Source organism: Haematobia irritans, chromosome 2 (assembly GCF_050003625.1).
Source record: "Haematobia irritans isolate KBUSLIRL chromosome 2, ASM5000362v1, whole genome shotgun sequence".
Taxonomy (NCBI): domain Eukaryota; kingdom Metazoa; phylum Arthropoda; class Insecta; order Diptera; family Muscidae; genus Haematobia; species Haematobia irritans.
The window spans coordinates 155,352,978-155,364,647 of NC_134398.1; the positions used below are offsets into that span (position 1 = coordinate 155,352,978).

The 11,670-nt window shown below is 30.9% G+C and overlaps 2 protein-coding genes and 2 long non-coding RNA genes across 4 annotated transcripts; 2 read left to right on the plus strand and 2 right to left on the minus strand.

The window, feature by feature from the left end:
• Positions 1-4,824: 4,824 nt before the first annotated feature.
• On the minus strand, positions 4,825-5,187 carry LOC142226595 (MICOS complex subunit Mic10-like). The gene has a single exon (XM_075296692.1). The coding sequence runs from the start codon at positions 5,066-5,068 to the stop codon at positions 4,859-4,861; it is 210 nt and encodes a 69-aa protein (XP_075152807.1). The 5' UTR covers positions 5,069-5,187; the 3' UTR covers positions 4,825-4,858.
• Positions 5,188-6,639: 1,452 nt separating this feature from the next.
• On the plus strand, positions 6,640-7,169 carry LOC142226596 (uncharacterized). Its single transcript, XR_012719709.1, has 2 exons — positions 6,640-6,880; positions 6,949-7,169. It is a non-coding gene; the product is annotated as an uncharacterized LOC142226596 (long non-coding RNA).
• A 312-nt stretch (positions 7,170-7,481) lies between these two features.
• JMJD4 (jumonji domain containing 4) lies at positions 7,482-9,978 on the plus strand. Its single transcript, XM_075296691.1, has 2 exons — positions 7,482-8,218; positions 8,354-9,978. The coding sequence occupies exons 1-2, from the start codon at positions 7,611-7,613 to the stop codon at positions 9,093-9,095; spliced, it is 1,350 nt and encodes a 449-aa protein (XP_075152806.1). The 5' UTR covers positions 7,482-7,610; the 3' UTR covers positions 9,096-9,978.
• Positions 9,979-10,665: 687 nt separating this feature from the next.
• Positions 10,666-11,446, minus strand: LOC142224249 (uncharacterized). The gene is made up of 2 exons (XR_012719094.1): positions 11,180-11,446; positions 10,666-11,119 (listed from the first exon to the last, which is right to left on the minus strand). It is a non-coding gene; the product is annotated as an uncharacterized LOC142224249 (long non-coding RNA).
• Between the last annotated feature and the right edge of the window lie 224 nt (positions 11,447-11,670).

The following is an 11,670-nucleotide window of genomic DNA, read 5'->3' on the forward strand; positions in this document are numbered from 1 at the left end:
ATCAAACTCCATTAAGACTTTTAAAACTCCATTAAGACTTTAGTTGGAAAAATTTTCGTGAAATTTTTTTTCTGTGTAGATTAATAATTCGATATCAACCGTAATGATTAGCTCTTTCGAGGAGAGTTGTAGACAACTATTTACCAGTGATAAAGTTGATCAGTAATAAGTGCCATAAATCTGGTGTGAACAATTTTTTATTCAAAAGGCAAAAGTGTAAATTTCAGGTTCCATGTTTTTTACTCAATATGAACACTCACCTTCACAGAAATATATTCTGATTCAATCATGAATTTAATTGTTCCAATTATTGTTTTTTATTGAAAATGATGGTATCAGATTTAATTAGAAATAGAAAATATACTATATTAAAAAATATACTATATTAAAAAATTAATTTTTGGAAAATTAATGTAAATTTCTTTTTTAACGATCATACGATTTTTGTACTACAATCAATCTCCACCAAAATCAAGTATAACACACTTTAGTTTGTGACCTTTCTATATTGAGATAATGATACGTATGTGAATATTTTTAAAAATAACTTCGAGTAAACCCCCTAAGAAATATTTTCTTGGTTTTTAAAGAGCGTAAGAAATATTGATTTAAAGGGACTTTTTATACCCTCTACCGTAGGATGGAGGGTATACTATCTTTGCCATTTCGTCAGTAACGCAATATCGAAATATTGGTCTCATACACACGGTATCAATTTTCTATAGAAATAAAATTTTGACAAAATTTTCTATAGAGATAAAAGTTTGACAAAATTTTCTATAGAAATAAAATTTTGACAAAAATTTCTATAGAGATAAAATTTTGACAAAAATTTCTATAGAGATAAAATTTTGACAAAATTTTCTACAGAGATACAATTTTGACAAAATTTCTATAGAAATAAAAATGTTGACAAAATTTGCTATAGAAATCGAATTTTGACAAAATTTTCTATAGAAATCAAATTTTGACAAAATTGTCTATAGAAATAAAATTTTGAAAAAATTTTCTACAGAAATAAAATTTTGAAAAAATTTTCTACAGAAATAAAATTTTGAAAAAATTTTCTATAGAAATAAAATTTTGACAAAATTTTCTATAGAAATTAAATTTTGACAAAATTTCTATAGAAATAAAATTTTGACAGAATTTTCTATAGAAATAAAAGTTTGACAAAATTTTCAATAGAAATAAAATGTTGACAAAATTTTCTATAGAAATAAAATTTTGACAAAAATTTTCTATAGAAATAAAATTTTGACAAAATTTTCTATAGAAATAAAATTTTGACAAAATTTTCTATAAAAATAAAATTTTGACAAAATTTTCTATAAAAATAAAGTTTTGACAAAATTTTCTATAAAAATAAAATTTTGACAAAAATTTCTATAGATATAAAATTTTGACCAAATTTTTTATTGAAATAAAAGTTGGACAAAATTTATTATAGCAATAAAATTTCGACAAAAATTTTCTATAGAAATAAAATTTTGACAAAATTTTCTATAGAAATAAAGTTTTGACAAAATTTTCTATAGAGAAAAATTTTGACGAAATTTTCTATAAAAATAAAGTTTTGACAAAATTTTCTATAAAAATAAAATTTTGACAAAAATTTCTATAGAGATAAAATTTTGACCAAATTTTTTATAGAAATAAAAGTTGGACAAAATTTACTATAGCAATAAAATTTTGACAAAATTTTCTATAGAAATAAAATTTTAACAAAATTTTATATAGAAATAAAGTTTTGACAAACTTTTCTATAGAAATAAAATTTTGACAAAATTTTCTATAGAAATAAAATCTTGACAAAATTTTCTATAGAAATAAAATTTTGACAAAATTTTCTATAGAAATAAAATTTTAACAAAATTTTATATAGAAATAAAATTTTGACAAAATTTTCAATAGAAATAAAATTTTGACAAAATTTTCAATAGAAAAAAAATTGAAAACATGTTCTATAATTCAATGTTTCGTATTACTTTATCAATGACCATTAGAGTAAGTTCTCCTTATTTTAGAAGCAGTCGCTAAAATTGGTTATACATTTAAAATTCGACATATTTAAAATTCAAAGGATATTTATACAAAATATGTTCTATAATGGAGGAGTTATTCACAGTGTTTGAATTTTGCTCAAAAATGAGCTGAAAACCATAAAAACCCTTTTTTATTTGAGTGCCGGAGCACACATGAAGCTCTGCACTTTTTAAAAAGAGCGGGCCAACATGACAGCTCCGCTCGCAAGTGTCAATGAAATGAACAGCCCTTTTCAAAAATCCGTAGAACTGTTCTATAAAATGAGGGTTGTTTTGAATTTTGTATCAAAGATAATTGAGTATATCAAGATTATCTCGATATATGGGGGTTATTCTGAATTTTTTTGTTATCCCCACATTTGCATATTTTTATTTTCAATTGTTTCCCTAGAAAAATGTTTAAAATTTGCAATGTGGTATCTCAGTTATGTATACAAACAAAGATAATTGAGAAGAAGATGCAGTCTTGTCATAGCAAAACTGAAGCACCAGAGGACTCTGCCAACAAAATATCATAAAGTTTGCGTCGACGTGTCTCTCAAATATACTGCCGTTTGCGTCGGAAAATATCATAACATTTGTGTTTTTCATAAATTTCTGAATAAAAACCCGCAAAAGCAATACCAAAACGATTGTAGAAAATTAAAATAAAACGTATGTGTATTTTAAAGCGAATATTCATTATGGTTTTATGTGAATATTGCCGTTTTAAATTTATTCCTGGGCAGAGCTGCTTTGGAAAAAATTGACAAATAAAACAATTTTTTTTCTCATAGCCCTCTACACCCATAGACCTTATAATACATAGATGATCCACTATTCTCTTTAAAAAAAAACGTGTCACTTCCAAAAATTAATTTTCTGACATTTCGTTTTGATTTTTTCGTAAAGAGTCAGTCCCAAACATTAATTTTCGCGCATTTGCTTTTATGTTGTTCGTAAAGATCAATGCTGCTCAAAATTAAATTTCGTATTTTCGCGGTTTTGGTCACAATTTTTTGTTAAAATATGAAGTTTTAATATATTTATTTATAAATCCTCTGTTACATCATAAACGTTCTAATTTTGTGTAAAATTGGCAAACTACAAAAAGGAAAACGAAAGAGATTGTAAGCGTGCTCTTATTTTTCTCGTTTATTCTTAATCTTCGGAACTGTCAAACATAGTTTGACACCCATGGCTCATCTATGTATTATAAGGTCTATGTCTACACCTTGACATTTGTGTTCTCTTTATAAGAGCATAATGCTTAATCTTGTTATACTCAATTATCTTTGATTTGTGCCATACATTCTACTACATATTTTTTGTGTCACATATGAAAGATCTTTGTGAGCAAGAGTTTTTCGTTTAAATTAGCTCGAAAAGAGCCTATTTTTTAGTGCCGCTCATTCGTTTTGGCACTTTATTCATAGGGCTCCGAGAGCAAGAGCTAAAAAACTGAACATATAGTTCCGAAAAATTTTATGTAGTTCCGTTAGACTTTAACTGCCGGCTAACAAAAAGGAAATTGCAGATATCTTCTCTTCTGGTAAGAAATTTGTCTGTATATGAATTCCTATTCCAGAAAAACATTAAAACTGATCTTAAATTATATAACAAGGCACAAAAGCAAAAAATAAAATAAATAGTATTAATAACTTACTAACAGAAATTAGATACATACGAATAAGCCACAATTAAAGCAATTAACTGAAAAGCATGTTGATTTAAAAAAATAATATAAAAACTATTCAATTAAAAATATCATGTTTATAACATACACAAACAAATTAACTTTTGGAAAAAGAAAAATAAAAGACACACTACTTTAATTTCAAATAAAGTACAAAGTATTAATATTATGGAAAATAAAAAAGTAGAAGTCAATTTAGTGAATATTTTAATGATATCAACCATAACATCGTTTTTGTATACAATTTTCATTATCGTCATAAAGAACTTGGGATATAACGATGTACATTTATCTTCTAGATAATTTCCAATCCCGAACAAAAAATTGTTCTATGTACGGGATATATCAACAAGTGGATCCTTGGATAATCTGCGTTTTGTCTATTGAAGTATCTAATCAAAATATATATGTACCGAATCAATTAAAAAACATTATCCTACATTTCTGTAAGACTAATAACACCATCCTTTGAATATCATGAACCATTTTCAATGTCTGACCACAATAAATCTGTTCTATTGCAATAATGTAAAAGTGGCCGATCTCGTTTTCAAAAGTGAAATATCCAAATTTAGCAAGTCTGAGGTATTTCCATGCAATTAAAACTATGTCCTTTACGTATCCAAAAAAATTCCTATTTCACTTATCTCCAAAATACCTTGTAGGCCACCATAAAAAAATTACATACCTATTATTAAAACAAAAACTGGGAAGCATAGATCAAATCTCAGAAACCCAAAAAAAAGTGATTTTGTACATTGCGTTAGGATCACCATTCCGTTTCGAAACAAATGTTAAAACACATCTATTGTTTGCAGTTGTTGTATGTGCATTAATAATTGTATGTTGTCATCACCCCCCGTCTATTGGATTTGCCAAATGTTGATGGTAGAAACGGTAGACGCAAATTACGTAAGAATGATTTGTCCAAAATTCTAAAATATAGTTTTCAGCTACAGTATATTAATACACACTACAATTAACAATTTATAGGTTCATTTATACATCAAGAAAAAATCAAATTAGCCTCTTCGTAAAAAAAAATCTTATTAAATTTACCTTGTGAACCATTATGCCTGCTTGAATTAGAACGCGTTTTAACCATTACTGGACTAATAATTGTTTTTATTTAATACGATTACATATTTAAATCTTTTTCGCAAGTACGATATGAAACACCCGCTCCAAATCCAGTTCCCATTATGATAGGCCATGCTTTCCTCTTGAAGATTAGAAGGGAAAGTACTGCTCCAATTGCCAATCCACTGGCACTTTTTATGCCCATATCAGTAATGCAGCGATCAATCTTCTTTCCAAACTCATCTTCGGTTTTACTTATTTGTGGCATTTTGGAAATCGACCCGGTATTTCTTTTTTTGTAATGGGAGAAAAATATCCTGCTCCACACAACCCAATTCGTTCGATTTAATTATTTGGACAGACACCAGCTGTTGGATTTTTGGATTATCAATGCGGACCACAGAAATGACATGTTTTGCAGAAAAAACACAATGAAGTCGGCAAGCTCCGATATCTCTGTAATTTCCCATTGAACGCTAAGGTTTGAAATATTGCTGAATGCAACCGTTTTTCACAGCATAGGGTTTACACTACCGTTGAGACATTCGGAATTTGTTTCTCGCATTTGGACTACATGAGAGTACAGAGAAGGACTTCATTTTGAACTATGTACACACGAAACGAAATGAAATCCCGCTTTTGTATGAATAGATTGGAAATCTAGAAAAATTTCGAGCATAATGTGAACGTAGTGTAAATGAAAAAAACTTCAAACACTAAAACTTGATCATGTCAACGCAGTATTTAGAATAACTTGACCATCAAAAACAATCGCATACAAGAAAAAGAGTAATTTTTTGCCGACAAGCTTTGGAACAAATCTACTTTAGCACAAGTTGTTAAAAATAAACAAACATTTTTTGAGTGTAGGAGAAGGGATTTCAAATCGAATATGTAAAGTAAAAAAAATTGGCGGAAAAGTCTAGTTTTCGAGATATCAACATCTGAAAATCGGTATTTTCCTTTATATTTTTCTTAATTCTGATAGCAATTTTTCATGAAATGAATAAAATTCCGTTTTTTTTGCAGAAAGTATTAAGTACAAATTTTGTCGGAAGAGCGTAGTTTTCGAGATACCGACCCTTAATAATCGGGTATAGGTGGCCTTCGGCCGGGATTTGACACTTTCTCCTATGGACAGGGTCCAAAGTGGGCTAACGCGAACCCAAAGAGGATAGGTACCCGCGAAACCAGGACCTTTCCGGGTCCATGTTATTCTAAATATATTTTAGGATGATTATGTGCGATGGATACTAAATCCAATGAAAACTTAAGAGGCCCGTAACTCCGAAAATATGTCTTTCCTCCAAAAAGCGGTATATTACATTTTGTGTTTAGAATCGAATTGGCCACAAATTGGACCAATCGGACCACTTGTACTTAAGTAGATTTAAGCCCAAGCTTTTTGTATTTGTCGTCGCGGCAAAAATATTTCGCTTACCACCTATCTTTATGGTTATACCCAACAAACACAAGGATGAGCATTTTTCATAGGTAACGCCATATCAATTTGATAGTGAATCCCATCTTCAACATTAAATCAAATGGCCTTGCAAATTGCTTGTTTTCAACAAATTTTCCAATAGGTTTGAAGCATTAAAATGAGATTTAGTTTGAAAAATTGTTGCTAATATGTTGAGAAATTGTTGCTAACGTGTTGAACTCTACTATTGAGGGTAATGTCTGTTTTTTGTTGAAAACGCGATTTTCTCAACAATTTCTCAAATTGATTTCTAATCTAATTCTTTGAAAACAATTTTGAAAGCGTATTGAATATAAGCATTTCTCCAATGCTTGTGTTTATTTATACACACTAGACCTCCATAACCCTGCCAGCATTTCAAAGTTCCATTTCATCCTCATCGCTACCGCAGACTCGTAAGTGACACTGCAACAATCGCCAACTGTGATAGTATTTTGCCATCACTATTCGCCTGAAAGTATTTTGCCATCACTATTGTTACAAGAGCCATTTTATATTTTGTGAAACACCAAACACAACTAGCTTCTTATAAGTTATTTAAATAAAAACGATAATGAAGTGCTGAAGACATAGTTATTTCGCTTAAAATTGTGAGAGGTATATTGGTGAACAATTTTTGAATTTCCAAATGGAATAAAGTGACCGTTTTTCAAATATTTTTCCAGACACGCTGCCTCCATTGGGAATAAAAGCACTGGCTGATAGACAACATGTAACTTGCAACTTGTAACTCAACATCAATCTTTTATTAATGCATAAAAATATGTTAAATGTGATGTGATAGTCGTATAAATGTTGTATTTATGAGAATTTATAAATGTATAATAAAATTAATAAACATTGTGTTTTACTTGACCACAATGATTCTTTTACAACTATCTTAAAATGCACTTTCTCTGATTGTTTGAAGGGGCTCTTATTGGCGTCCTTCTAAATGTATCCAGAAGCGCACCTAATAATTGCACTCATGCGATACTTTTTTGTAGTAACTTGGCGTGGTACAACTTCTCAATAGTGACGGCGCTTTTCCGAGGAGTTTTGGATATCGTATACGACTGTTTTCGACGTAGTGGGGATTCTCAGAAGCGCCCCCAAATTCGAAAAATGTTGGCAGGGAATAAAACACACGCTCGTATTGTGTTTTTAACGGCATCCTTGGCAACCCAGCTTCTCATTACAAAAATCGAACATCCGTTCATTATCGATTGCACATCGAAATCCCTGTCTATTAAATTTTGGGTTTTTGTTTATAATTTCCATTGTGCTTTCACAGATATTTGAATGAAAGATTGATGGAGGGTTTCTTTGTGTAATTTTGAAAATTTCTATGGCCAATGATTTGGAGATATTAGAGCTCGGTAATCCATATGAAATTGAAGTGAAGGCACATCTACCACAGGATATAGAACGTTTCCATTGTGACGATATTAGTTACAATGATTTCTACTGGCAGTATATGGAAAATAATGTCCCAGTTGTACTTTGTAATGTTTCAAAACACTGGGAATGTCGTAAATGGATAAAGAAGACTGCACATAATAATCATGATTACATTGATAACCCACCACCGACAACATCTAATGATGTTACCATCAACTATGACTACCTCAAGGAAAAAATTGGGAATTGTCTAATACCCATCGCAGACTGTAATAGAATTTATTTTAATAGCCATGCCAAAAGGGAAATGTTATTTTTCGATTTTTTAAATTACTGGCAACAAAAAGTAGAAGATGGACCAATTGATGCTAGTAATATGGATATATCATCCTCCGATTTATTATACCTCAAAGACTGGCATTTAAAAGCTCAGAGAATGGACTATGATTTTTACAAAGTTCCTAAACATTTTTCATCGGATTGGCTAAATGAACACTTGGTGTTGACCAATAGTGACGACTATCGTTTTGTGTATATGGGACCGAAAAATACATGGTAAGTGATTGTGGTGAGCTGTCGCTGATATGACTAAGCCCATAATTCAAGACCACCTGTTTTGCCCATCGGCGAGTAGCTTTATAGCTGAAGATTTGCATAGATTTTTTTTCACAATATTCAATTTCCTTTCAGGACACCATTTCACTCGGATGTTTTTGGTTCATTTAGCTGGTCCACTAATATTGTGGGTATAAAAAAGTGGCTACTTTTACCACCTGGTGAGGAACTTAAACTCGCTGATCGCTTAGGAAATTTACCATTTAGCATAAACGAAAGCCTTTTGGATGAACACAATGTTCGATATTATATCTTGATGCAGAAAGAAAATGAATCGCTATTTGTTCCATCGTCGTGGTATCATCAAGTTTGGAACACCACCGATACCATAAGTGTTAATCATAATTGGTTTAATGCTTGTAATTTAAAGAGAATATGGATTAATCTATCACAACAAATGCAACGTGTTGTGGCCGAGATAGAGGACTGTCGACAAATGGACAATTTTACCGAACATTGTCAAACTATGCTACGTGCGAACTTTGGTTTGAACTACCTCGATTTTTTACAATTATTACAAACCATAAGCGAGAGACGTTTGGAAATATACAACAACAACAACACTGCCGCAGATTTAAGTGTCAACGCTGAAACGTCTGAAATACCAACGACCATCCCGTCTTCCAATCTAGTATTTTTCGAACATTATATACCAAATAATTATCATATACAACATGATTTGGAACGTATCCTAGAAGTGGTCGATTTAATGCTTCAGGACACGGTTATATGTGATGACCGTATAGTTTTATATCGTAGATGTATACAATTAAAAGAGTCTTTGGAGTCATCACTATCGTCAAGATCATCGCAGTAAATAACACCATAATAGTAATTAATTGTCATGTAAAGCCCAAATCCACCTCCAGTAAAATTTTTACCGTTAGGTTATTCTGGAAAGTAACTGTTTTAGAGTTTTTGGAATCATCACTATCGTCAAGATCATCGCAGTTAATAACACCATAATAGTAATTAATTGTGGTGTAAAGCCGATATCCAAATCCAGTAAAATTTTTACCGTCAGGTTATTCTGGAAGGAAACTGTTTTACCGACATTTAATTTTATTTACTTTATTTTCATATGTAACTAAGCCTTACAAAGGTCTTCTACCGTTACTTAACCCTCTAATGCCCAGGCCCGCCTTTAGACGGGCTTCATTTAATAAGAAAGCTTTTAATAAAACACAAACAAAAATGGGCAAAATAAAAAGAAAACTTATTTGAAACTATTCAGGAGGCTTTGCAGCATATGCTGAATTTTACGGTATAAATTTGTCTTGCTTAGTTATCTTGCTTTAATCAGATGGCAAAAAATTGGGGCATTAGAGGGTTAAAACAACATTAACTAAAGTTTTACCAGAGGTGGATAGCGGACTAAAAGAAATAAAGAAAATTAATCCCTACTCCTCCAGATGCTATTTTGAATCGATTTCGTAAATTTTGATCATGCAAAGTTTAAATAATTCTTAAGGGCTTTTTCTAAAGTTTTACTTAATTTTGCATATTAAAAATTTAAATGTCGAATTAAAATGGAACCGAAACGATGGATTGGGAATATTTCGTGATAATCTATGGCAAGCCAACTAAAAAACTTCTCCCATCAAAAGTGATATAATCCGTCACAACAAAGTAGACATACAACATTTGTAATAAATATACTATTTTTGGTATTGCAATAAAAGAGAAATCAATAAAACATATCTTTATAGATTTTTTACTTACCTTATGGGATATGGATTGCTTAAGGTTTGCTCCTGTTGGTATGCCTGAGTCAACCATCAAGGCGCCAGCTATCACTGCTGATATCGATTCATTTCTTGATTAGGGAGTTTGCAAAAATGGTTGGATTGAAGTGCATAGGAATAGTAATGAGAATCAAAAAGGCAATTTTTCGACATGTTTAAAATTGAAAAAAAAACTGATTTTTTAAACATTTCGACTTTGAGAAATTTTAAAAAATTGGATCTTGGAATTTTTGACCTTCTTACTTTTTCAAAATTAAATTTTTACGCCAATATGCAAAATGTAAAGTTTAAACCTATTTTTGCCATATAAATTCTGTCGACAAACTGCCAATAAATTGTTTTGAATATGGGCATTAACAATTTTTAACAAGTCGGCTCTTGTAATTATTAACCCATTTTTGCCGCGATGCAAAAATTTTCGAATCTATACGCAAAAGTTACTTTTCTATGGTAATTAGTACCCAATAAATACCAATCCGTCGTCAAAATTGTTCTACCTGTGATAGTTTTGCCAGGGAAGACTGTTCGAGTAGTCGAACAATGTTCGTTGGCGAAAATTCAAACGAAATATTCATATTGATTTAGACGATATCAAGGAACAGGAATCGATAAAATATTTTCATATATTCAATAAAAACACAATTGTTCTGATAGTAATATGCATGTTTTATTGATATTGTAGTTGATTTTTAATTTTTATTACTCCTGTTCCCATTTGTGGTAGTCGGCAAAGCACGTATCCAAGTGCAAATGGACTTGGCACTTGGAGTACATTCTTTGGGTAGGCTTATGGCAAACTTTGCAACGTCCGGCCTTTTTTTGAGGATGCACAATAAGTTTGTGATGGCCGGGGATACGAGGAAGTGGGCGAATCTGGAAAGTTTTGTCAGTGGTGTCCTCTGTCTCAGATTCAGACGACGTTGCGACATCCTCGATCCCGTCAGGCGTTACCAACAAGTAGGATTACCCCAACGGTCATTGTTCGACTACTCGAACAGCAAAGTTTTTGTTTCTCTGAGAGTAATTGGATGTACAAAACCAAAACACAAAGCTCACTTACTGACTATTTCCGACCTTTGCCTATAATTATAAAGCACTTTTGGGAAATAATAATTTACAATTTCATTCTATTTTATTAAAGGGAAATAAGTCTTACTGTAAGGTATTTTTCAACTTCTCTATTTTCCGCTCAAAGTCGATTTTTGCCAACATAAAAACATTTGTAAAATAAAATTTCGACAAGTCGATTTGACCCGATTAAAAAAAGTCGATTGATTAGTCGAATGTGTTTGGAAACAATCAGGCTGGTTAAACAAAGTGATATACACTCATGATAAGTTATTTCCTACAAATCTATGACCAAGAAATTTTGATTTTCGGAATTCCACGTTTCTTATTTCGAAATTATCAGCAATCAGCTGTTCTGAAAAAATCCACAAAAAATTATCGACTGTGGAAATCAAAAAATTGTAATCAAAAGACTTTTTTAAATATATATTTTTTTAAGTATACAGTATAAATTTTTTAACCTTTTTGACCACCATTTTTGCAGATATAGTCAATTTTTGTTTGTTTTACTTTTAATCACGTTGAAGTCTTTTAAGAAGCGTCTAGCTAAAATTTCGAATCACCACGCCCATTCGTTTA

What these genes read in the sequence shown, in the direction of transcription:
- JMJD4 (XM_075296691.1), top strand. Translation starts at nt 7,611, where the DNA reads ATGGCCAATGATTTGGAGATATTAGAGCTCGGTAATCCATATGAAATT. An exon ending in ATGGGACCGAAAAATACATG is followed by an intron (nt 8,219 to 8,353) that starts GTAAGTGATTGT and finishes ATTTCCTTTCAG; the next exon opens with GACACCATTTCACTCGGATG.
- LOC142226595 (XM_075296692.1), bottom strand. Translation starts at nt 5,068, where the DNA reads ATGCCACAAATAAGTAAAACCGAAGATGAGTTTGGAAAGAAGATTGAT.